This window comes from Anopheles merus, chromosome 2R, assembly GCF_017562075.2.
Source record: "Anopheles merus strain MAF chromosome 2R, AmerM5.1, whole genome shotgun sequence".
Classification (NCBI taxonomy): Eukaryota; Metazoa; Arthropoda; class Insecta; order Diptera; family Culicidae; genus Anopheles; species Anopheles merus.
This window is the reverse complement of record NC_054082.1, coordinates 43,569,341-43,597,220: the sequence shown is the minus strand read 5'-3', so window position 1 is coordinate 43,597,220 and position 27,880 is coordinate 43,569,341. Positions and strand designations below refer to the sequence as shown.

Below are 27,880 nucleotides of genomic sequence, written 5' to 3'. Positions count from 1 at the left end.
GATCGCAAACTTCTTGGTCGCAAAATATCTGGTTTCAAAAGGGTTTTGCTACCCAGAATTTTGCGAAAATAAGTTCTAGTGTATTTCGGAGACACTATAACGTTTGCGTGGCTTACGTTTGAATAATTTAATATTTTTTCGGATTTATGCTGCAAGCCACACAAAATAAAAATAGAAAGCAACATTCGGTTCAATTTTATATAGACTTATATTTTTCGCTGGCTGTAGCGCAAATGTATATGGATATAATGGCTCAATACCACTTTTTAAGCGGCGTTGTTCTAAATTGCCCCTCATATGCATCCTGGCCGTTTCACATTGGTTACGCACATATCTCTCATATGCATGTAGGTTGGTATATTTGTTGGGTTGTTTTGTTTACTCAGATACTTGCGTTGGTTCAGTATAATGTATAAAAAAGGCTAAAAAGTAAAAAAGACACCTCAGAGCTAACTGTATGCGATTTATACAAAAAAAAAGTTCGGGCTGCATTACGTACAAATGTATACCGTTTAACGACATTTTGGTAGAGGTGCTGGTTGCTTCCCAACCTATGGCAGAGTTGGTGGGTGGGAAGGAGTAATCCATTGCTACCAATAATTTTCGTTTCCTACCGTTTTCCCTTCTTGTCGCGCATTGTCCTCGCAAACGGTGTAGGAATATGCACACAACGCACACAGCACAATTACCCTGTTTGCTGGTGGTCTGCTTGTTTCTTTTCTCGTTCGATTTCTATCACTTATTTTACACATATGGTCTTTTCTGTAAGTTCTCCACCAAATGCTTCACTCTGTGTTAGTGAATACACCTTCCGATTACATCTCTATTCCTGTTGTTGTTCCTATTTACAAACCACACTATTTAAAATGGTTCCTTTTAACTTTGTTTCTCTCTCTCTCTCTCCCTCTCTCTCTATCTATCTATCTCTCTTTCTCTCTCTCTCTCTCTCTCTCTCTCTCTCTCTCTCTCTCTCTCATACACTCTCTCTTTCTCTCACGCAACGGCACATGTTTTCCGTATTTCCTCCCGTTTTTGGGAGTGGTAATTTTTACCCAGCCCGGCATTTCCTACTATTTTTCCACAGTATCACAGATTAATTGTCCTCGGTTAAGAAAGTTCTCGGAGCCTTTAAACAATAGAGAAAATAAAATTGAAGAGTGTGCATTAAAAAATCATGTTTGATCTAACTGGAGCGCATTAAAAATGTAAAGGACTAGGTGGTGCTGGTGGTTAAGGTTGGTGGCGGAGGCGGTGCTGGTGATGGTGGTGTTCGAACACAACAAAAAAATCCCTATCGAATGATCTTCTTCATCTGCCTGTCTGTTACCAATATGAACGATGATCGTTATGATGGTTGAGGTCATTCGGTGTCTCTACGTCTTAAGTAAACGTACGAACAAATCATGGTCGTAGTTACAGTTTTGGAATAATCTACGATCGTATCAGAATTGTATGCAGTTTGTGTAATCTCTTATTCCTCACTGAGGGAAAAACCAGACCTGTCAAGATTAATCAAATTGTCCTTGCTTCCCGTACTTGGTTCAGCATTTTGCAGTTTCACGAACTGTATTCACTTTATTGGGTTGTATCGGTACCTTTGGACGCGTGTATTCGTCGTCGACTAACAGCAAATTGTACGTACACAGTCCAGCACACAAATAGAGATGGAGACTGTGTTACCTGAGTTTAAATATGTTTGTCCTATGCGGAACTGGATATCTGCCACAGCTACGTTATTGATTACATTTGTTTTACAATTTTTAACTCACGCCGCTCGTGCAGCACCCTACTACATTCGCATCGCATTGCTATCCTTCTAGGATTTCTCTGGATTGATAGTATCGTTTAAGATCTGGGACGGCTTTAAATCTGCCATCCTCTTCCTTAAATCTGCCATCCTAAGCGACTCACGACCGTGCTGTGCACGATCCTAGAAAAGTTATTATCCTAGTACAGCTAGTAGAATACACGCACACACAAACATACATACATCCTCTACGATCAACATCGACCCATGGAGAACGGCACGAGAAAATGCAACTTTCTAAGTCGGTGTGCTTTCATGCGCATGTGTGGGTGGGGGTGTGTCTGTCCTAACATCCATTGATGATACCTTCCACCAGTTTTGCCTTCGTCTGTGAGTTGAGCCCGTTCACGGCCGATGCCTTCAGCAGCAAGCTGCCCCCACTGCCGCCCAGCGTTCCGGGCGTGTAGTTAACGCTAATGCTGATCGGGTGCAGCGGCGGCATCTGTAGGAAGTTTTTGCTCAGCAGATCGATCCCGTTCAGGTAGGGCAACAGAGTTTCGTAGTCCACGTTCAGCGGGATGTAGAAACCCTGCGTGTGGCAGGCAAAAATCGGCACCGGATGGTAGGAACTGGGATGGTGGTGATGTTGCTGCTGTTGCTGCTGGTGATGGTGATGTGCAAAGGCGGGAGTCGCCGTTGGTCCCATTGCTACCACCGCACTTCCGAGCGACGATAGCAGCTCGTGCTTTATCTCGGACGCCGGCAGTGGCGTCACCGATGAGGAGGACGACGACGATGACGCTGCCAACGGGTGGCCATTTCTAGCGAGCGCCAGCTTTTTCTCCAGCGGCACGCACTGCTCCGCCGCCCCTTGCTGCTGGTGATGGTGGTTGTGGTGGTGCGCTCCATTCTCCATCGGACCTGCGGCCGGGATTCGGCCCCATTTCTGACCGGAGTACTGGGCAGCTTTCGCTTCAGTGACAGTGGCTCGTCCGTGGACGATGCCACGGTCGACGACTTCCCGGTCAGTGTGCTCGTGCTGGAGGACTTGGAATCGGCCCCGGACATACTGCCACTGCTACCGTTGGTCAGTGGCGAGGCGCGCAGCGAGTGCGGCTGCTGATGCATATGCTGATCCTCGTGCAGCGACACCGGGCTGCGATCGAAATCGGTTCCGTGCCCATTTTCGTGCGTGTCCTGCGAAAACCGTTGCTGGATGTAGTTCTTGAACTTGTAGCTGTTGTGGCTGTGCTCGTGCTCCGGCGAAGCGTGCTCCGAGAACTTGCGCATGCGGATCGTGCGCAGGACGCTCTCGTGCTGGTTGATGTTGTTGTTCGTGTCTTGCTGCAGGCTGGTGCCGGTACCGTTCGGGCACAGCCGGGCCGGCGGGGACGGTGCGTCGTAGTCCTGCGTCGAGTGGTTGCTGGACGTGTCCAGATGGTGCTGCACGATGCTCGGCGCAGTCGAGGTAATGACGGCAGCCTGCTGCGGGTTGTTGTTGCTGTGCGTGCTGCTGCTCGTGCTCGTCGCACTGCGGAAGCTCAGATCCTTCACGTCGTGATGGTCGTTGCTGCTGTGCTCGAGATCCGACGGGCAGGTGAGTATTTCCCGCAGGTGGCCCAGCTGCCCGCTGGCCAGATAGATGGGGCTGCCACCGTTTGCCATCTCCGTGCCGCAACGTGTCTTGCTCAATTCACCTGCGGGCGAACAAAAACAGGTCACAATCAGCGAACTATATCAAAACACTTACACACGCTTAAACACCTACCCTTCATAATCTCATTGCAGTGCTCCTTTAGGTGAGCGACCATGCGAAAGCACATCTCCTCGCCCCGCTCGCGCATCATAAACTTGGCCGCCTCGGCCAGACACTCGTTGTACCCGTGGCGATACTGCTCGGCGCAGGACGACTCCCGGCCGCACTCCTGGCTCTGCAGGTTCTTCAGGTGGCGTATGGCCATCTCGATGATTTCCGTCTTTTCCACCCGTCCCCGACCTTTGCGCATGTACTGCTGCGGAATGAGTCGCGAAAGGTCGGCCAGGCAGGAGTTCATCCGATCTCGGCGCCGTTTCTCAATGATCCGGTGCGACAGTGGATCTTGCTGCGGATGGGGAAATGGAACACGATAGACAGCATGGTTAATGTGGTTGTTTTGATTTGGTTCGACATGGTTTTGGATGGATGTTTTTGTTTGTTTGCATGAGAATTCTATACATAAATTGAATGCAACGATTCTAGCGATTCTAAAATGTATGTGTTTGCCAATCAGTCCATGCAATTCAATTCACGGCACTAGCAAGGCAGACGGATCAGAACTGAGAACTGTTGTTTTATGCGTTCGCTCAATCCCAAACGGTGTCTGAGTGCATGTGCATGTCCGCCACCGAATCGTTATTCATTAATTCGATTGATTCCTCATGTCATGTCACGTGAAATGAAACGCTTGATTTCGTGCCATGAAACGAAGCAGTAGTTTGTTGTTTTACCAACAGGCAGGGAACGTGAGCGAACGGAACGCGGATGCAGTAATTAGTGCCGTCTGTCCGACCGCAACGAGGTGTGACGCGGTGACATCGATTAAGGTTTGACGTGTTTCAATTGATAAGACAACGGTGTCGGGTCCGGTGATGTACCGCTAGCATGAACGCTAGCTGACTGATAGCCGAGCTGTACTGCTCCGCGTACCCCCATTACCATCGATACAGGCGATAGCGCCCGGTAATCAATGCTCCAAAAGACCTCGACTGGAATCTCGTGCCGAGCCGCGGGAGCTACTCTACCGATACTAAGGGCAGGATGGCAACAGCAGATAATCACGTGTCGTTTCTATTATTTCGTGCACGCTTCTCACGTTTCTAGATCAAGGAAGTTCAACAGCAACATCTATTTTAAGATTGATGCAGTGGGGAGAGGGGATTAGCAGTGTCCTTCTTATTGAGTAGCTAAGTGAAGCCTTGACAAGATGAGCTCGGGGAATTCGATACGAACTTGGACAAGATATGGATATCGACTACGAATCTTAGTAGTAAACTATATTTAGTTTTTTTTACTAATTTTGGAACTGGATAGAGTGCACAGTAAAACTATACGCAAGATTTAAAATCACATTCTCTGCAATGTTTTCAAGATGCTACGCCCAAGACATTGCGGTATAAAAGAGTAATAAAATATGCTATAAAAGATTTAAAAAAAGCACTGGTTGGTAATCTAAGTTGGAATTAAAGCGCGCCATACTAATCACCCTGATCGTAATATGATGAGCGGAAAATGGAACATAAATCTGTCTAGTCTCGCCTACCCGTGATGTTTTGCCCCGTCGTCCTGGTGGAAAATCGGCATCATCTTCGCTGTAGGTGGTATTGTTGGCGGAAAAGTTGAGCCCCGGCTCACCGCAATACGTGTATCCGGGCACACCAGCCTCACTGCAACGAGCAAACAGAGTAATTTATGATTAGCAAAGGCAGAAAAAAAAACTATTCAAACATAAAATAGATTAAACTGAAAGTAGGTTTTATGGATTGATACCGTGACTTTACAATTATTTTATACAGAATCAATTATTTTATTTTCAATATTAAATAATTCATTTTGCTTGTTTTGTTCTTGTTCGTATGATAAAGTTATAACTTTATTGCTCTATTGGTTTTTACTGCTTTCGTATGGCTAAAACAATTTATTATATTGCCTCTCTCAAAGGTTAAAGTGTAGAACATCGCCACCCAGCACCACTTCCTACGTATTGGAAGTTATCCATCATTGTTCTGTTAAGCACACATTAAAGTACATTGTTGCGTTGAGGAACACCCTTTGAAGGTCAACGTTAAAATTGTAAAGGTATACCGCGTCGAAAGGAAGTCATCTCATCATTTTCCATACCGTCCCACATATAGTACAAACATCATTACCATTATCCTTCTGAGGAGGCGACAACCTCTTCAAAACGTTGCTGCTTTAGGAAGACGCAAAGGTTGGATAATATTTTAATCGCTTTATCGGTCCTTACAGAAATGCAGAGGTTCACTCATTATTCATTCTTTTTTATTCAACCAGCAGGAGGACTACTGGTTGCTACCTTTAGATGGTTTTTTAGTTTAACGGAAATCGTGGTGATTTACATTACGCTACGACCATGCGCAAACCAGTCCTTGCCGAGCCTGGGGATGCGGAGAAACTGGAAAGGCTTATGATCGGCAGGGGTTTTTTCAGGGGTCATGTCGGGTAGGTTTATGATGATGCTAAGATGAGATCATAGAAAAGACAAAGAGAGTTACGAAGAGCACGGGTGGCTTCAATACTTTCCTCCCTTCGCTTCTTGCCCTGTGTGAGGATGAGTAATGCAGCAGGTTACAGCGCTACGACACACCACCCACCTCGGTATCGTACCCATTTTTGCAAGCGTTGGAGCATCGGTTGCCCTAGCGGTTGATGACCCATCGGATAGGCAGCAGCGCACAAGCACTGCAACAATGTGTCCATTACGGCAGCAACTAGTGAGCGCTCGCCGTCGCTAATAAAACCCACACTAATTAGCGCACGTTTTACCGACAAGCCGTATCGTGCCACCGATAACTTCTTCTGGACGTGGTGTGCTCCAGGCTGTTGGATCATGGGCAACCGTGTCAAGTGGGTTCTCCTATATCGCTGCCAATGTTTTGAGCGCAATGTGATTAATGTGTGAGTGTGGTGATACTTGCCTATCGAAGCAGGTAATTTTTGGCTCCACACCCTATCGCTGCACTCTTTGCTCGCAAACGCATTAGAAAAGCGTAAATTTCCAACAGTTGTCGCGTTGTCCTGCCACAAGGGCTTGCATCGCCAACCGCAGGCCCTACCCTATGTCGTCCCACGACCGTCATCGATCCACGCGTGATACTGCCGCGTGAGCGCGCCTTGCGAGCGTGAGACTTCTAAAGCAGCAGACGTGCCACCGGGCCATCACATTATCAACAACGCGGCCAGGCATCATGCAGTCACTCGGTGACTCATGCACGAAGTCACACTTTCGACAGCATGAGATTGAGAACGGCTGTCGCTTCCTCTTCGCACCCCGCGTACGCGGGCAGCATCCCACCGAACCCAAACAATAGGTCACAAGGACAGCTGGCTGGGCCGGGAGCCGGAACACGTGAACACGCGCGTGCTCCAGTTAATGCGAATGCGTTCCCCGGCATCCTTTTGTGTGCTGGGCTGGCGGAGCATCGAAGCGCTCCCGGCTCGTCCCCGGGCACAACGCGTATGCTGATTGACTTCAACTTTGTTTGTTACAATTTGTTTTGCTCTCGCGCACTGAAAAACGTGAACCATTTCCAATTGTAATACGACCGGCTAAGAAACGGAGCGAAAACTGGGAGAGAAGGAGGAGGGAGACATAAATTATACAAACTTCCAAGACGGCACACAGCCCACGTGCTCGGACCGAACGCGCGCGCGCACACACTCTGGTGCGCTATCTAGTTGCGATTTAAATATATGCTCTGCCCGTTAAACGCGCCAAGCTTTGCTTCTGTTTGTGCCGTCGTCTGCGAGCCACGATAAAGGCCATGCTTCCGCGTGCGACACTGGGGTGTCCCTCGGACTAATGCTAACCCCCAACCGTACACCCATTGGGTTCTATGGCAAGGCACCCATTTACATACACAAATTGTCACATGTTTCCGTGCGCCACGCACGGAACGGCGGAGAAATGCTGCACACACACACACATACACATGTCCCGGTTACGTGTCCTCTGTGCGGCAATGGATGGAGCAATCGGGAGTGGTAGATCAGGAATTTTGGGGAAACGGTTCTCGTTTGCATTGCGCAACGTGCCAAAGGACACAACGTGACCGAGCACGGGCATTTGGGTAAGAGTGTGTGTGAGCAAAACAGCCCTGGTTCGGGTGGTCTAGAATGTGGTCAAAGTACACTGGTTACCGCTGCCGGCCAGGACCGTCCAGGATCTCACTTTTAAATTAATCCCAGAGCATAGCATGATTTCGTGCGATCTAACTTGTAAACAGTTTAACGGGGTTCCACATCACATGTTTTGTTCCCTTGCTTTTGCACATTTATGTTTTTTTTTTTGCTGTGTAGCCCATATTTTTGGAGTTCTCGCCCACCGCACGGCGTTGTGGAATAAATTACCCACTTAACTGTGAGTCAAAATAAATTACACCCAGCGCCGTCGCATCAGCTCGTCTCGCTGTATTATTTCAACATTTGAAATGTACGGGAACAAACAACAGCGCTAATATCGGTACGGACATCGGCTTTCTTTAATTATTAAATTTTAAACAAGAAACACAACAAAGAACAATTTGAGGCATGCAATTGTAAGTTGTGTAAACGAATTGTTTTAAACAACCGACTTGTAATGCCTAAACTCTTCATCTCTTAGCACTGTATTCAGGCTCCAACGCTCCATTTCAATCAATATTGAGATTACCCATCGTTTTACTCCACCGCGTCTGTGCTTTGTTTATAGAGAGAGAGAGAAAAATCGCAGCTTGTACCACCCTTTGGACCTTCTTCTGTATTTGCTAAATTCATTAGTCAGCCATCAATGGCATCGTGGCAAACGCAATTCGTGCCGCCTGTAAAAAAAAATTAAAACAAACATCCCTCTAGATTCGCTCGTGTCAGCATGCACTCGTTTCCTTTTTTTTTTGCGCGGCTGTTGATGCCATCCCCAAGCTGACAACGAAAAATAGAATCGCGAACGTGTTTCTTCGCAGGCTGCATACTGCCCCACGTTTCGATGGGGCAGTTTGCCGTTTGGGGAGGACGCTTCGGATTTGGCAAAACACGCCGCCAGTCCGCCAGTGCTGTTACCTTTTGCACGGGAGAGCATCGGCCTAATGACGCCGTTGCCAAAAAAATCCGCACAGAATGTGCTGTTGCACATATGTATACTCGCTACTTTTCTCATCTCGCTTCCTATGGCACGCATCTTAGCGAGGCTCAGAAACGTTGTATCGAGTGTTGTATACCATCCGGCGGTGGCGAACGGATACAGATCGTTTACGTTATCCTGTTCGATGGGATATCATCATGTAGGGAAAGGAAAATAGTGAAGTATAAGGACAAGAGAGAGAGAGAGAGAGAGAGAGAGAGAGAGAGAGAGAGAGAGAGAGAGAGAAGATGGTGCACATTGGGGTGTTCTGCATCGTGTGTGCTATTTTTAATCATTCAAAATTATGCACACATAGAGATTGTGAAACAGAGAGAGAGAGAGCGAGTGAAAGAGTCGACGCGATTAGGGGTGATGCCACCCGAACGAACACACTGCAGACAACACAAGAGTTGTAAAGTGTTGAGAGAAAAAGGCAAATGAAAACGAACTATTTGAGCAAATGCCAACAAACGTGACCAACGAGAGACACTCGTCAGCGGACCCTGCCTGCCACCGCCATTCCTGGGCCATACCGAACGTGTGCGAGAGAGGCGCTGGCAAAACTGTAGCGACAGATTCCTCCCCCCGAAGCCCCTTGCGTTGCTCTGAATGTTGGAATTTCTTACACGAAAGCCAATGCGCCCGTTGGCATCCACCGAAAGCTGGCGCTTCATCACATGTAGACGAGGAGCCGGGCTGTATCCCCAATGAGGAGTGGAACAAAGCTTCAGATTTTATGTCCTCGTATGCGCTTATCTACGGTTTTACTTGAATAAACGACAGCTTTTTAGTCTGAAATAGATTTATGCTCTTATATCGACATTAGGGCACATATGTCCACTAACTTTAGCTCATTTTTTAAATACAGAACTACTGTCCTTTACCCAAGGATGGATAACGCCTAGCATTCTTCAAACGTGAGGCGACGTCCCCAGTAACAGCTACGTTTAATGCCGATTCAAGATTCCATTGCAGCGCCGGTCGGTAGCTATGGGAAGATGTTTGATGAGGCGCGGCCATGATCTAAAAATGGAACCGACACTTGGCGCACCCGTCACGTCGTGTGTGTGTGTGTGTGTGTGTGTGTGTGTGTGTGAATTATTGTAAATTATATGTGTGTGTGTGTATTTATGGCCACATACCGGAAGCTATTTTCTTTGCTAGCTCTCCGTTGCTCTAACTGCTCAGTTGTGACTATTTTAATTAGCCAACATTCTAATATTGCAATATCTATGAAATCCAATACAGATATTTGCCCAAAAATATCACACACTCTTCTTCCCAGCGGGTCACCTTAGCTGCCTTACAATATGGGTCCACCTCACGCAACGTCCCATGCGCGAGGATACAGAGCAAACGAAAAAAGGCGCGTCACGGTACGGTTGTTAAAATTAAAAATATAAAAAAAAATGAGAGAAAAACAAACGACACGGTTTCGGAAATAGAAAGGGCGCGGCCGAAGCGTCTAGAACGATCGCAACAACAATCGACAAACGACATTGCTAGATTGTGCGTCGAGATGACTGATTCATTCATTATGTTTGCCCCTGACGTACGTAGGAATCGAACGTCCTGTTTCGTGTGAGTGTGTGGCCTGGGCACGTGATCGCAACCAAAAATGTCCGTGAATGGTTGTGTTCGACGATCCGACCGAACGGTAAAACGCAAGTCCATGGCTGTCTCAAAAACAACCTGTTGCTTTCAAGCGTAAAAAAAAAGCGCGGTAGGAAACGATTTCTTCCGCAGTCTTCCGTCTAAGGAGGGCAGTTCGTTTTTGTTTGTTTTTGCTTTAATTTTCCTCATTGAATTAAGACTCTTCAGTAGCAGTGCTGCTGCTGCTACGTGTTGCTCGCACACAGCTGTAAATACAATTTTGTTAACGTCACCGTCCGCTTGACACCGGCCCATGGGGACGGATCCGGAAGTGGTCTCGCGAGAATAAATCTGCCATCCTGCCATGTGCTGCAGAACGTCTCGGTACAATGGCCGATCGTCGTCTTTCTTAGCGCCCTTTACCTTTCCCACTGCACTGTATTGCCCAAGGGAAGTTTTGCACGACTCACGGGATGGTAACGCGTTAGCTCTCGTAACGTGACTCCTGCTGGTTGCACTTCTTGCACTTGCATCTGCCAGCTCCGGTCTACGTACAGCCTGGCCCACAGACAGAGAGGGAGAGATCGTGTGAATTTTCTCGCGAGTTGTATTTGCGTTTGTCTGACTGCGAACGGGAAAGAGGGGAAACCAATGGTGGGATGACAGCGATGCGACACGGGACGGGACGTGCGCACGTCAATAAACTCGTCGAAGGTTACCGCCGCCAGCGAAGTGCATCACGGCAAGTGTCGCCGGTTGCGTTTGTCACACGTACACACAACGACGGTGTGTGTGTGTGTACAGGTTTGTGTTTGTGTGCACTTTATGCAACTTGCTTTATCTGCCTTGAGCGTGGATGATCGGTCTGGTGCACTCTTCGAGTGTAATGCATTTCCTCCGAGGCATTGTCAAATTTATTATTTGTTGAATGTTTCCAACTACTTAAGAGTAAGAGTGTTAAGGAGTAGATAATAATCCATTTATGCTTCCTAATCATGTTTAAGCTGGTTTTGATGTGTACCAAATGCTTTTTTCCTACACATTTTCTATGCCAACACGGTGCAGACGGGTAGTACAAATCCAACCGTAGTACTGCCCCACCCCGATCGGCGTGTTCCTACGCGGAAGCGAACAGCAATCCGCACGGTGGCCGCGCTACACCATCACCACCGCAAGTGCGCACTCACGTGTCGGCTGCATCGCACCCTTCGTGTGTGCAATGAGTCGTGCAGGCCTGGGGAGCGAATGAACAAAACAAAACCACCCAAACACCCGCCGCGCGCCACGCACCACGAACCATCCGTGGTCCGCGGGCAGGTCCACCGGCCGTCTCCACCGTTCTGCGCGTTCTTTCTTTTTCCGCATTTACGAGCACGCCAGCAGCGCAGCGCGCCTTTGTGCTGTTTGCGCTGTTTGCTGGTGTAGAATTCTTTCGATTCGTTCGTCAACACACCCACGTTCGCGCAAACAAACACACACACACACAGACCGGGGAGGGCCTACCACATGGAACCGTCCGTGCGGCCACCACCCTCCGAAACGGCGCATAGTGGCCCCCCAATGTGTGCCATGGGCCATGGCGGCGTTTCGCTGTCGGGCAACAAGTGTTCGCTAAGGCGGTACCACCCCATTAGACGGGAGAGTGTGTGTGTTTGTGTGCGTGCTGCGTTTCTGCTCTCTTCTGGCAGGCGTTCGAATGTTCGAGGAATTGGTGTACACACAAAAAACACCCCCTAACCATGCACACACACACACACAACAGCACGGAAAATAAATATCCGTCAGGCACAAACGTTGCTGCTGGCACGCCAACCCATTCCTGCACGTGATAGCGGCGTGGTGTGTCTGTTGGTGTTTCTCCCCCGTCCACCCCTTCCCTCTTCAACATTTTTTCGTTTAGCTTCTCAGTTTTGCTCGCCTCGTTCTCGTTTGAATGTGTCGCGTCGGATCTACCGACGTCATGCGCCGTTAAATTACATACACCATGCGGCCAATAAGCCGTCCGCGAGAAGAGCTAAGCTCGCGCAGGCGGGCCTTCATCCGCTAGAGCTGGGACGATGATGGATCACGATTAACGCAGATCGGTGGCGTTGCATGCCGACGAAACAGCAGTCACCACTTGACTGACATGGCAGCACTGTTGGCGCACGAATGGTGCCGGTTACCGTTCCTTATAGGACATTTTGTGAGATCAACTTTTACTTTACAAATGTTTGATTTGTGTACTAGAACGAATGTGCTATAATTTCAATTTAACGTATAATTAGACAGCGTTTTCTTTCTATTAACATTATTTCTAATGATTCGTTTAAACATAACACCTTACTTCGGCGACGGTTTAATCCCCCATTAACAAATATAACGAAATCAATTTAAAATCTTTTTTTAACAACTAATGTGTTTTGCAGGAATTGAACTGCAACATTAGAAAAACATAAGAAATCTTCAAGTGATTCGTGTAAGCATTGTTGGTAGCAAAAAAAAAAACAATCTTGAGCTGTAAAGCTGTAAACGCGCCCTGAGTTCAATTTCAATCTCAATTCAAAACCTCTGTCTCCGTTATATTTGATGCAGCTGAAACGAAGCGAAAGAACTGCAATAACACTCAACGTACGAGCGAGCGCACCATTTCTAGCAAAGTTCTCACCACCGAACCGACACAAAGTTTGCCTGCCTGTGCATCCTAAGTGTGGCCACCATTTCCGCTCACTTAGACGCTCCAGCCGCAAGCCCACCCCCTTGCACTTGGGTGTGCGCAGTGCAGGCAAACAAGATATCATATTAATTTATTTATTTATTTACATTCTACCGAGCGCTACGAGCCCACAGATCGCTGATGGATTTCCTGTTTGTGCAAGCCCTCCCCCGGCCCTCCCCGGCTTGGCGACAATGTTTGTTCGGGCCAATAATCCCTTCGCGCTTTGCTTTGGATTTGCTATTTGCACGCCCGCAGCTCTCCTTTATCGACATAAATTAATCTCTCCCACCCTCCTTGCGGGCAAAAGTTGAAGGAAAAAAATGGAAACCGATTCCAACCCTGTTCAAACTTACGTGCCAAGCGGGCTGCAATTGCCAGCCGTCCCTATTGCACGATTGCATTCCGTCACGAGCGCATTTCCGTGAGATGCAGAATGAGAGGGGGAATTTGAGCACTTTTTCGAACCGGGCAAAGAATACTAACTGATCGAACAAGATCCCGAACGAACGGTTGGGAGTTTCTATTTTTTTTTTTCTTTTTCCTACACAGCGATGTTGTGAACCGGTTTGTTTTTGCTTTTTTGAACCATCGATCCTCAAAGAATGTAATAACCGAGCTGTAATGTACAAACATACCATTCTTTTTTTGCTGGAAACCACAGCATTAAGTCGATCGATTGCCATTGACCAGCTGCATTGATCTGGCCTCAGAAGTTCATGCTTAGGACATTTTCCAGAGTATAACAACAGGTGTGTAGACGAAACTGTAACCAAAAATGCGATGTTCTTGTTTGAATGTATGCACTTCTAGATCATGTATTACCAACGACTGTAGCTTGTTTGCGTAGGTTTTTGGGACAATCGAGGCTCGAAAAATTCTTCGCCCTAGGGCAGGTTCACTACAAGAACGAGTATTATTTATAGCCACACAGAGAGAACGCACATGCGGGCGCATGGACTTTGATGATCATATCAGTACTACACTTGCAGCATTCAAGCCACAGCTGAGCACATGCTTGTCCAAAGTCGAACAGCCCTCGTCGTCTTGACAGGTAGGAATGTGTACATGCAGTACGTGCAGGGAAGTAGTTAGCCTTCGACTTCCTTCTGACACTTGCGCTGCCGGTACCGGTTCTGCCGAGATCGGGAAAATTGAAACCATCGCCAACGCCATACCACACCACATGGTTCAATTATACGCCAGCACTCTGTCTTTGATTGGTGGCAGCACTGGAAAGATACAGTAGTGACGTTTCCAGCTTACTTTCAATTCCTCCCAAACACTTGGCAGCTCGGTGTGGTGTATTTGTTTACAAATCATCTCACACCTGCCATCCCGAAGTGCTTTCGAATGAGCTAAATCAATTTGTCGATCTTCTAGAAGAGAGCATCGATGCACGTGTCTAGCTGATCGTGACGGGCTTATGAAGCTACGTCCACTTGTGGACACAACCATTTAGCAGCACTCCGCAGCCCGGGCGAGTTTCCAAACATTCGTTCCAGCTACAACCTTGGAGTGCGAGAAGGAGACTAACGCAGATGTGTAGCAGTCTGGTAGTGGATCTGCTTTTTTTGGCACTAAAGACGATTACACAGGGGCTGCAAGGGAGTGGTGGAATGGAGGTAGTAAATATAGCACGGTTTTGAAGAAAATAAAACTCATCCCAACGCTAATCAATCCCCAATGCGCGGCTGGCCTCGTTCGAGTGTTGCTAAATAAAAGTGGCGAGCGATGGAAATACCAGCACCGTCATTGTGCGTGACTCCCGCCGCGTTACATTGCGAGGAAAGCAGCCGACGACAATGGTCCAAAGGGTAAAAGAATGCTCACGTGATGCTACATTTGGCGGGTGAGCTGACCACACGCCCCAACATTGCCCATCCCAGGCCGGGGGATGGTAATTATGGCGAGCGAAAATATCTTTAGCAAGTGTCCGCCCATCGCAACGGAACGGGTGGCAGGGAGGCGGCAGTGTTTGTCCTTTCTGGCCAGCGTGCGATGTAAACATTTTAGCGCACCCCGAGGTGCCATGCAACAGCCACATGGTACATTCTTGGGTCATTTTCTTTTGACTTTTTTAGTCGGTCGGAAGGTTCTGGTTGGAGGACGGAAATAATTTTCCTGGACGATGGCTACCAGGTGGAGGTTGCCGTGTGTTTACTTTAGCTCGAAACGCTGGCCCTCAATGCCTCAACGGTGGAAGGTTTTTCATACAAACTTGCACTCTTGGCTGAAGGTTGTCTTACTGGTGCTTGTTTTGGGAACTGACGCTAAGACATTGGGTTGTATACTTGCCTTCGAGGGAATAATGTTGATGAGTTTTCATAGAATCATAAAAAAGACTCCCTTAACTCTGATGATTATTTAAAATTAACACTAGATAACTATAGAAATGTATCTCATGGAACTTTCTGATGTTATTATGTGTGACGTAATATTTTTGTTTTAATAATTTGTTTTTAATTTTTAACATCTATCGGTCAACATCGATCAATTCTTATGAGAAAAAAACCTACCTCTAAAAACTAAGATCTAATAGCTAATGCGTGTGGTTTTATATGTTAACATTGTTTATGACACCAGATGTCAAAATAAATATGAAATTAAAATATCATTCCCCAATTGTCATCTTCCAACTATCAAATGTCATGTATCTTCTGTTTCACTACAATCTTGCATATTGTTACAATCAAACACATACAAAACGTTATTCATATTATTCAGCCATACCCAAGAGGATCTGACTGATCTACTTCCTTTCGTTGAACCGGATTGATCAGCATTAAAACGGCTCGTGCAAAAAACAACGCATCCCAACTGACAACGTACTAAATTTAACGGGTTGAATCATCAACTGCCAACCTTTCCATGCCCAGTAACTGTGCTTCAAAATGAAGTTCAAGATCTAGCCAGTACGCACCGATCCGTCTCCGGTATTTGCCGGAGCACGGAATCAAGAAACCACTTACCCTCTTACAGCACCCGTCCCAACCCGCGCGAAGAAACCCCCGTCCCCTAGCTTCGCCGGTCAACGTTTGCGATCGCGCGATGACGCCGTTGGATTGATTTTAAATGGCAAAAACGTGCGCCCGTGCCTGTTTGCGATCAGCCACCGTTGCCGTGTGCGCAGGTTGCGTCTCGTTGGAGTTGTCCCACGGCCCCGCTCTCCCCACCCTAGGTCTTGGCGACCAGAGACTAACGTTCCGGGCGTGTATTAGCTTACAAAAGAGCTGCTTAAAGCTGTCCCTTCACTTCTCTCCCGGTGGAGGTGTCATGAGAAGTTCAAATCCTACTAGATTGTATATAGCTGGGGTGTTTTATGAACAAAATATAGAGAATTTTTTGTTAAACATAAAGCTCAAACCTTCACACATGGTCCATCATATCAGATTTATTATAAATCACGCTAAATTCCCACGCGGGTCCTGTGAACACTAGACACTTATCAATCAGTGCCTTTGTCCATCCGCTAACGCAACTCACTCGTCAAGAGATCGTGCGAGCGCCAAACGAATGCGAACGCGGAAATTGATCACCGATCGGTCGTACCGTTGTTGTCGTCGTGCCCGCGGTCGACAGACCAGCGGAGCAAAAAAAAATAGTAATACACGCACACACACCGCATCGAAACCTTACTATACCGGTTCGCCAACTGGTGTTATTCATGGTATGGGCCGTGGTATTTGTCGCACTCTGCGTCAACGTGTGACAGCGCGGGGTTGCCTTTTTTGCCTCTGCCATCGCCTGCATGCACATTCTTTGTTCTCCCACGGAGCAAAACAGCATAAACACAGCGCTCCACACCCGGTGCTTTGAGGGCGGCCAAACGCGCGTTGACCAGCATACGATGGTTTGCCGCGAGAACGCGAACGCTCAACTGATTTCCATAGAGGTGGCATGCGAAATTAAAATTCCGACCAGATCGGATCGACGTGGTTGGGATGGTACCAACCGTTGGCACGTAAAAACCTAAACAAATAGTAGCCGAAAGATATGATAAGAGCAAGCGGCAAGAAAAAAAAAGAATACAAAAAAATGATAGGCGAGACGAATTGAACCAACCGAAGAAACCACCCCGTGCGCTGTGTGTGTTCGTGCGACACACTTGCGCGGCTCCATCGCGCGAGAGGCAAGACGGCAGCAACAGTGTTGCCAGTGCGCCACACAGTGATCATGTGGTATTTTGGGGTTTTTTTTTTTTTTTTGGTTGGTAGATGTTGCTCTTGTGTCTTCCTCTTGTCTTGAGATCCCTCGCACTTCGCACCCCTTACTTCCTGCCGAAAGTGTTGTTGAGCGGCTCGTGAGTCGCGCTAAAAATAGCCACGGCACGCATGACCAGCATCGTCGGGGCGGTGACCACGCGAAACATGTGCGGATTCAACGCAAACGTATTAATCGACCAGTCTGTACGCACATAAAGTATATGTGTGTGTGTGTGTGTGTGTGTGTGTGTGTGTGTGTGTGTTTGATGGGTGTGTTTTTTGTTGCTCCTCCGCTAGTTCTTCTTATTTTTTTCTTTTTAACGTGGTATGAGTAAAGTGTTTAAAAATCCAGCAACGACCGTTTGCACAACACGCAAGAAAAAAAGGCTTTACAAAACGTGATCACTGGTCCGTACCTAAATGGCAAGATGAGTTGCGAAGAGTTATTTTATCCACCATTCACTCGTACGATAGATTGTTTTTGCGATGCGACACACATGTTCCGTGGAGGTTTGGGCTAACTTATCTTCTTCGTGTTAACAGCGTTCAATCGAGCAATAACAGACGATAGAAATTTTGAACTATTTGTTTAATCGCCTCCAATAGGTGGTTTTTCTAGCACACGTGTTTCGTCGGGCATGTGCCTCCACCGTTAAGAGTTTTAACAGCTGCTATGCCCTGTGGTGATCTCATACCAATTTTACACCGTATTATAAACATTGAACGTACTTTGTGACTCAGAAATAACCACTGCAAAGAGAGCTACAGAACCTAACAAAAATCCTTCTCAAAAAGAACGAAGTTCAAATTGCTTGAACGACAACACAAAAAAAAAAGCAAACGCTTCAAGTCTGCTGCCGCAGCAACCTAATAGCAGTCTCCATCGCAACTGCGGAAGCATAATCGGCTTTTCCGGCGAACGATTTTGCCTGGGTGTGTGTTGCTGTTGAACAGCGATAGGTTTTGCTGTTTGCTGTTGTTGCTGTTGTGCGGCGTGCCAGTAACGGTTACGAGGTTACGGAGTTGAAGGCTGGAAAAACGTATGACCCAGACTATAATTTGCTGTCGGGAAAGCGGCGGCACAAACCCACCACACCGAGCGGACGCAGCGAGCCGCTCGCTCACACACATGCCGGTACACGTGACGGAAATTTTTTCACCTAACACCCGCCTCCCCAAAGCCTGCGTCCACCGTGCGCGAAGGGTTGGGGCGCGATCGGTTCACTTGGCAACAGGCAGCGGCAACGGCAACAACCGGTCTGTTGGAGGCTCTAGCGAGCGGATGGGGGTTGAGTGCGATCGGTTAGATACTAAATTGGTGCAGGATTGAAAAGTTCATGCCGGACGCTAATAGTAGCGGCACTTTCAGTGGCAGTCTACAAAAGCATTATTCATTTTAGAACTTTGATATACTTTATTGAGTTAGACTCCTGAAAGGAGGACATTTTCATTAATTATTGAAAGTAGCTAATGAGTCAATGATGCTAAGCACCATAGACGCAGTCATTCGGAAAAATGTCCAGACGAATGAAGACATTCAATATTTGGGAATATTTCCTTCAATGATGCGCTCTACCAGCTGCTCAAGCACACTAAAGACAACGCGGCTATGTCTTGCATACCAGCAGGAAAAGAAAAAAACGATACTTCAAGTATTCCTGCTGCAACCTAGCCATTTGCCAGCAATCAAACGCTTAGTACGGTTTACCAAGTAATAAAACATTAATAGCGATGTGTTGAACAAAAGTATTTATAACCCATCAGCAATAGCGTCACCGCGTTGGCATGTTATCGTTTACAGCCTAACACAGCGTGCCGCACTGACCAGCGAACAAGGATAAAGATAGCAGCAGCTTTCCTTCCTGCCCGAAGGATTCCAGGGAAATCCCCCACGGCATCGGGTTGGTAGCTGTTGTATATTTAAAGCGGTGGAAAATAAACCACCCACCACACCTTGACGCGCAGCACATCGCGTGACGGAAACGTGACGCAAATAGTGTGCACACGAACGGCATGCGGCCCTAGCACCATGCCGTGCCGGATGTGTTTTATGCTGTGCGGCGCAGCCGTGGTAAGCTGATCGGCACTCGGGGGAAAACTATTTTCTTGCTCCTTTTTTTGAAGCAAAAATGGTTCCTGCTGCTTTGCTAAAACAGTCCACCTTGACCCTTTTTTAATGTAAGTTTGACAATTTGATAGTTAGCTAATTTACACCAGGGTGCAAAAACAAGACAAATCTGTCATCGTTTCAAATATTCGTTATCAAAATTTCTTGAAGCGCTTGTTTTTGTTTGTTTCGGGGCAAAGTCACTACAAGCGCATTGCTAAAAATAAACGCACGCAAAATTATACATGATCGTGATAAAAAAACAACTTGGTAAAATGAGTTGCTCAAAACATGACTATAAATAAAGTGTCGTTGCGCTTGGAGTGCCAAGCCGATCGTTACGCCGATGCAGCCAACCACCTGAATCGAATGATGGTCAAACAAACAAATGTAACTTCTTCGCCACACTTGCAATGGCCAAAGCAATGGCGTATGTCACCAACGGTAGAAGGAAAAAAGCTGTGAGGAAAAACAAAACATGCTCGTCATCTTCGTCAGCATTGCTATCAGCGTTGACCTCTGTTGGCAGTCGAAAAGAAACGGACTTTCCGTACCAGCTGGAAATGCGCGAGTTCTAGGAGATTCAACTGGTGCGCGAGTTTGGTTTCGGTTCGCAAATTCCATCATCGTACGACCGGGACCCCCGCCGGTGCAGACCTCGGTGACCCTTGCCGTGCATGACGTAAAGATCGCGTCCCTTTCACAGGCGTAGCTGGGTCGTAATGTCATCTTCATCCAGTCCAGTTCTCGGCGATCCAGAACCCCATCGGCTCGGATTCGGCGTCCAAAATAGGAATACACGCAAGCGCTAAGAAGCAGTTCGTGATAATGCTTGTCTACCTTTTTTTATGCTTACTCATGTGATTTGGGGGTGCGGGAGAGGAGTAGGAGGGAAGTAGAATTTGGTACACGACAACCACCCAGTGGACAACACGCGCACATTTGTTTTGTTTTGTTTGATTTCGGTTGGCTGTTTGTGGCTGCGCGTTGTGCGATAAGTTTCGCATCGTAATGCTGTTGCTAAGCATTGTCGGCAACAACGCAGCTCGAAGCATTTCGGTTGCATCTTCCCATCCCGTCGAGTGACCAATAATTTTGGGAGCTTCTTTTTTTTTTTGTTGCTGCTAACTGTCAAATTAAAGCTGCACGAAGGACGAACGGTACGGTTCACCTCCGCGGTGACGAACTAATCGGAGCAGAAACCACTATCTTGTGCACAAATCGATTCCCGCTGTATTTACGATACACCACCATGCGCAATGCGTTTACCAAGTGGTCATTCATGCAGTGGTTTTCCGGTAGGACATTCTACGTTTACGCGATGTCGAAACCGGCAGCAGCGGCAGCAAAACGTCGAGAGCATTCGACGAAAACAGATGAATAAATCTCACGCCATCCGAGCACCCAACCCATCTGTCCAAATGGCGCTCCTTCTGTCCGAATCGAGTGTGTGTGTGTGTGTGTTGGTCTGGCTGGCGCGGGACGAGGAATTTGGGTTTTTACGGTGAAGGGAAAACACAAATATACACATCCCACAATGTTCACCCTGCCCCGCCCACGCACTTTATGCTCGATCGGGCGCAAATGCGTGCAAAAATAGCATCCTGCTTTTAAATATAGCACATCATGTGTTGATCAAGATCAGCTACTTGTGTTCGCACGGCTCAAGTCAGCTGTAGCTTTCCGAGCCGGATCATTGCTGCCACTTTAATGCCGAGCGAAATTAATTTAAAAGATGCGATATTTCGTTACATCTGAGGCGTTTCGGAAGCACTTGCAAATATATTGGTAAGTCGGTAAGGTCAGCGTCGTCTGCAATTAGCACGGATTTTGAAACATGAACCTAAAAGGAACGATTTTGCAACTGAACCACAACATTCCACCAGGGATCGTTGCGGTGAACCAGATAAGCGACCAAGATATAAGCAAATCACACACACATACACAGTCAGCACCGTACATTTCCGGTTGGTTCTTATCAGCGTATCAAAAGCATTGCATCAAAACAGTTCATCAGTGTAGTTTTCTTTTTTCTTTTGTTGTTAAACCCGTCCCAGACATATAACTCGCCCCGCGTTTATCGATTGATTGACGCGATTCGCGGCATTATCTAGCAACTGGAACACGTGAGACGGGGCGGCGAACCAGTCAGGGGTTTGCATGCTTTATCGCCAAAGCCTATCCGCCATTCTTTCTTGCTCGCTAGCAAGTGCTTCCCCTTTTTCACAATGATAAGCACCCGTAAGCGCGAAGTTGCCTCACTCCGATGTCGTTCCCCCTCCCAAATAAATGTTTGATGCGTAAATGCGAAATTTCCTGCAACTACATTAGCACATCGGGTCAGGGCGTTGGAAAGGGTATTTTGCGACGTAGGATTTTCCTGTCCCAGCAGAAAGCTAACGGGACGCTGCACCCCCCGCTCCCAGCCAGTTTGCAACGTGTTGCCGCGCGTCCTACCACGGCCATATCAACGGGCGGGCTGAGTCATGCGCGTTGATCACGTGATCGCGCGCGGGGTGTTAACGCGACGATGGCAGCAGGCAACAGCAACAAGCCAATTTGCTCTCGAGGAAGATCTCGCTTTGCCTGATTACGACGGAGAGGGGAGGTGGGAGGCGTTGTTTGCCGCTCGCCACTGGCCTTTACTTGCCGTTTGCGTGTGCCGTAATCAGCGGAATTGCGATGTGTGCCACGCACACAGTAGTCGCCGCGCTGGTGAACGGAGCAACTGTATCCTTCAATTGGGCTTGAAGATGTTAGCCGGGTGATTCTGGAGCAACGTTTCAATTTCGCTAAACCCTTCAGGAATTAGTTTCATGAGGGTGATCTTTTTCCAATGTTTGGCACGTTAAGGATTACGTTTACCGGTGACGATTGTTTCAATTTTATTTGAATGCTTCTTCCTCGTGAGGTTAAACACCTCAAAGATCTTTGTAATACGGTCAAGCTGCGTCACTCTAGAGGCACTTGAGCTCTTAGAAATTACGCTTCGCAGCGACATCCTCACACAATCTCTCGCTGTTGGACGTCAGCAGCTTTATGCACTCCACAACAGCTAGATGATGTGCGGACCCGTAAACAAGTGCTTCTCATTGCTCCATGATTGGACCCATCACACAGCAGGCACTCGACTCGGGCCGGGTCTGGATCACCTGACACAGCGCGGACGCCAGACAGGCGCTCCTCTCTTCCCGCGCACACGCACACAGCGCCACTTGTCTGGCACGGGACTCGGGCCACGGCCGATGCACTGGGTGGCAGCGGCACATACGCCCTTTTGCCCGGACCAGTTAACACACACCAGACAGACATCGCACCCCCTCGATGGTGGGCCATCTTGTAAATGTATGTGTGCTGCCTCGCACCCGTGTGCCACACGTGATAACAATTTCTATCACAATTTGTTGGTGTCCATGTGTGTGTGTTTGTATGCTATTATGATTATTGAGGCGAGAAAGGCATGCATTGTTGTTGTTTCTTGGCTCTCTTTCTTCGCAACCTTTTTCACCCGCCCAGACGGTTAGCGAATGAACTCTTATCAGTGCCAGAAATAGCATCGTGTCAACAACAACCAGCAGCAGCCAACAACTTGTAGGCCAAGCTCTAGGTCTTTCCATCCACAGCACTGGACAACCGATAAACTGGCTCGGGGATTGAGGTTTTGCGTTTGCCATGTTGTTGCATACCATTGTAAACATTGTAATTTCTTCTTTTCTTCCTTGCACAACACAACTCGTAGCTTCAAACCACAGATCAAACCGCATGTATTAACAACCCCAACAACTAAAATCGTTCATTTTACCAAGCAAAGTCCTAAAGCCAAAACCAGCTGAATTTCTGGCCTTCCACTTGTGACAGCCTACGTGACCGAACTGGATCACTATCGCGAGCGGAAATGGAGTTCGGGTGTACCAGGGCGACACCTGCACAGGGGTCAGCGGGTCGCGGTTAGCGTTGGCCACGTTTCCGACGGTCCGCTCTGGCTTTGTGTGCGTTCGCTCGTCGGTCGTACGCACACCGAGACCCCGGACTGTTATCTACCACAACATACACCGAAACCGAACTACGACACAGACAGCTCCGTCCCATTGTTGATAAGCCAGCCGCGGTAACTTGCCGCGAGCACCGATGGCGAGCACCCGGTACTAAAGCGAGCTGGTGGACGAGGTACGTTTTGAGTTAGCTCTTTGAAGCAGTTTGCCAGAGTTTGCTACCCCAAACCCTGCAAGACATCATCAGCTAGACACATCAGCACAGGGTGGGCGAAAAGGCACAACAAAGAGCCTCATTTTGTTATCGACGGGCATCTCTCTATTTGTTTGCATTAGGACCACATTCCTCCGGGCCACTTGAAGCCTGGGCCTGGGGGCGAGCGCTGGCTTAAACACCAAAGAGGCAGAAAAACCACCCGGCCAACAACCTGACGTCAGGCGAGTCAAGAGGGCTTTTGCTCATCGGTACACGGTACACGATTAGCACCTAGCAGGGTGGTGCTTTTTGCTGTTGATTTTGCAAACAGGGAAGTGGTGTGTCGTCGATGGTCGTCGGTACTGTTAAATCCCTTCTCCACTTACACGTGACCACTTGCCGCGCGTTCGGGAAGGGTATAGGGATTGTTGCCTGCTGCACCACAAATAAGTCATCAATAACGTCGTCAATAAATAGTGTACTTGTTAAACACGAAACGTTTTAATTTCCTGTATATCAAGGAACAGGTAGGCCATTAAGTTTGTTCTAAATTTCATGCAAATTAAACAACCAATGATGAAGCAATACGGCCCGAACCGTTCTTTCCGAACCAATGTTTTTTTTTTAATTTCTTGCTTTTTGTGGCGTATCTATGTGTGGCTGGGTGCGCACAAGTATCGAACTTTCCCAGTTCTCCATTAGCATTGTAGAACTAATGCACGGTTCGCGATAAAACGCCTTCGGTTAGCTGGTTCGCGCAGTTTAAAATCGAGTATCAAATCGGTAAAAATACAACGCACACCGTAAGCGCACCAACGGAACACAGAGGACGTGCGACACGCCACGGGCTTGTTGAGGTGCGGTGCGTCGGCTCTGTGTCAGCACATTCGATCCTCGCGGCACAAAACCGGTCCAATGTTCAACAGGCCAGCAAACCATACTCGCGTCCGGTCCCGTCCCGTCTCCCGCTAATAGTAAAGGAGCAACCTTGACAGAGGTCAAGAATTTACCGTGCAACGGACCCCCGGACCGGGCGGGCGAGCTTCTTCGATATGCTGCGCGCTATTTATTTAGTACACGAACCGCACTTCCCGCACATTTCTCCGCAGCGCTCGCTAGACACTGCCGAGGCACCAGTCGGACCTCGCAGCATCGCGCTGTGACTTCTTGTCTTGTCTATCCCGCACAGATCATCCGCAGCAGTAGCCTTCGGCGAGTGTGTGTGACTTACCTCTCGTATTTCAAAGAATGCGGTGCATGACCATTCGCTGCTTCCCAGTACGCTTCCATGGTGCTCTTTGGTTCCGCTTTGCGCTGCAACTTCTCGAACGTTACGAATACGGGAAAAAGTGATCGCACTTGCTGCCACCAACTTAGCACTGCACTTTTCGCACCTTGATCGCACGCCCTGGTACTATGCTGCTTTTTTCTTTTTTTTTTTGTTAGATTTCTGTTCTGTTTATGTAAAGTTCACACTTTACTGGAAAGGTCCGCTGGCACAGCTGTTGGCCAACACCACCTTAGACGTCCGTTTGTTTGTTTGTTGTTTTTTTTTCACGAAAACTTCAGAACAGCTTGGGACACTTGCTTCTACTGCGTGTATTACCCGCTACCACAAAACCAGAGACCGTCTCTAGGCGTATTGCGACTCGAAGTCACTCGTCGGGTCGGTACAGGCGCGTACTGGCGGAATCCTGAACTGCACTGAACGAGTGCTGAACGAGGGCTGGGAGGCAATTGCTTCAGGTTCTAAACAGGGCGGTGGTGGCCGGAGTCAGCTTCTACGGGCTTTCACGGATGCTGCTGGACCGGGTGGTAGTGCGAGCGATACAGACAAACGGGTCGTGCGGTGTTTTCCTCGTGCCGGACCGTCCCTCTATGATGTACCAGACGGAGCAGAAGTGCGTGTAGCGCGGTTTGCGGAAAAACGAACGGACACGTTTGTTGTTATCGAGCAGGAGCGTATTCTTCCCGGTCGCTGCCGCTTTACACATGAAATCCGTTGTGGAGGGTACGGTCGGAATGGAAAATGGAAGAAAAATGGAAAGTGTTGCGTGGCGGTACACGCAGCTGTGTCCAGTTGGGGTGGGAGAGTGTTCTCTCTTTCTCTCTAGGGAAAACTAGCACGTGCGTCTCACACGAGCCTTTTTCTGCTGTACACAGAAGGGTGAGCTTTTCCTATGATTTGACCTTTACTCCACTTCCTGTTGCACACTCTCTCTCACACACACAGCCTCTCGCGCAATTGAACAGTCGCTTCTACTTGATTATGTACTTAACACTGGAATTCACGAAGAACTTATACATGAAGACGGTTTTCGGGGACGTTGAGTCGATCGCTAAAAAGGATTGGGTCAGCGTTGCCTGCCCTTCTGCCTTTTGAGTGACTCTTTCTCGCTCTCACTTTCGCTCACGCCTACCCAACCGGAACTTCCTGTCCAGCACAGGACTTCACAGGTGGGTTCGGAATTTCACTGATTTTTCACCAACTATGGCGACACTGGCTATGTTCCTCGCTCTAAACTGGCGGCTCTTTTTGATTGATTTTCTGCTATTTACTCTCCCGCGAACAACGCTTCCTGGCACTGTACGGCAACCACACAAATGAACAAACTTGCACACACAAACACACACATACACTACCACAGAATCGTCTGGCTTCTTGCTGATCGGACGAAAATAGACTCTCACTTGTCGACACGTGTGATTGCTTCGCTGTTTTGCTTTAAATCAATAATCACATCCACATGGAATGGTACACTTTTTGCTCCCCTGCAGCTCTCACGTACTCGTTGTGCGCTACTGTGCAAGTTTTAGAACTCAATTGCTGCCTCCGAAAAAACCTCCAAATGCACTTTCGTCGAGATCTGCGATACCGGAATTGTAGCTTGCACCAAATGCCTACACACCACACTCGCTTAGACGCACACTGCACACATTTAGATACGGCTGGTCTTCAACACATACTCTCACTGCAATTATTTTTTTAATTTTCAACAAAACACCCACACGCCTTACTTTCAGTACACTGATTTGATCATTAGGCAGACTTGCACTGATGGTGCATCTGCAGCACAAAATCACACCGGCAAAGCGGCCTGTAAGCGAAACGGTTGCAGGGTATTTTTCCTCTTCACTCAGCGCACATTACACACATCGGACATCCGGCCAACTATCTGCGGTAAAGGCACAGGGAACGGCAAAGACAGAAACGCTACTAGCGGTCGCGGACTGGTCAGTGGAAGTTTTGCTGCGCACACCACGTGTACTACGCCAGAAGCTGCGGATGAATGTCGAAAAGAGGCGGGCGCTCGCGACTGTCATTGTTAAAATACTCTCCACCCGCACACACACACACGTAAATACGCAAGCGCTTACACAGCCCCGTGAGTACACGTTTGCCCCATCGCTCTCTCGCTCACTCATTCGCTATTTCCGACACACGGCTGTGATGCGTATACAGCGATGTAAAGAATGCGAGAAGGAATTCCGCTCTCACTCACGCTCCCGCTCGGTTGCAGGGTTAGTAGATCGAATGTTTTGTAGTTGTAATGACCAATTTAAATCTTATTCATTTATTTATGTATTTGTTTTTATTACGACTTTGATCTGAACATTGAATTTTTAATGTACAACTTTTTATTATCTCGATTGACAATGCAACACAACATAGGTTTTCTGTAAATTTTGATTTATGATTATTTCCGTTTGATAAACAAGACATACATATGTTTAGCATATGTCAAACATCATGTTATTGTATTCCCTTCATAAAAATGATAAAAATGTTTAAAATCGCTTTAATTTGTGTCTTGTTTGCCATGAGATTAGAAAATGATTATTAGTGTACCATGAATTTATTGCCGTTTATTCAGAGGTTTTAGTTATGCTATAAGCAATTTTTCCAGTGAGTTTCGGGGGTCCTGAGTGGTAGGAAGAGTTAAAGCCCCGCTGTACATGGTGAGCGAGGTGGAGGGTATTGAGACGATCTCCCAAATCTCTCCCATATCGACGGGGCCGTTCGATTCGCCCTCTGTCAAAATCACAACTGCCTTTATCTTCGTATCAATAATAATAAATCAAATTTGTTTTTATTTATTAGATTATTATAATTGACTTTTAATTATTGAAACCCCTGTTTGAATTTTCACCTCTTTGTTGTATCATTTTTTCAATTATCTCATTTTCTAACAGAAGACAATTCCGATAGTTCATGATTTTAACATGATTTCATAGGTAGTTTTTATGTACTATTTCAATGCAAAGTTGCATGATCTGATTTGGGATTAACAGAAAAAAAAACTAGATACATTTCACCGTGTGAGCAAATCATGATTTTATAATTATTGCTTTCACAAAATTTCTGTTTTGTTCATGTAAAAGAATTGATTGTAAAAAAATGTTTGTATTTGCAATATATGACAACCACCACATTTACCGATACGCCTGTATTATGCACCGTTAGTTAAA

The 27,880-nt window shown here is 47.4% G+C and overlaps 1 protein-coding gene across 1 annotated transcript; it reads right to left on the bottom strand.

Moving 5' to 3' along the window:
- Positions 1-189: 189 nt before the first annotated feature.
- LOC121587815 (transcription factor cwo-like) lies at positions 190-26,726 on the bottom strand. Its single transcript, XM_041904987.1, has 5 exons — positions 24,642-26,726; positions 5,047-5,170; positions 3,516-3,849; positions 2,601-3,444; positions 190-2,376 (listed from the first exon to the last, which is right to left on the bottom strand). The coding sequence occupies exons 1-5, from the start codon at positions 24,698-24,700 to the stop codon at positions 2,094-2,096; spliced, it is 1,644 nt and encodes a 547-aa protein (XP_041760921.1). The 5' UTR covers positions 24,701-26,726; the 3' UTR covers positions 190-2,093.
- Between the last annotated feature and the right edge of the window lie 1,154 nt (positions 26,727-27,880).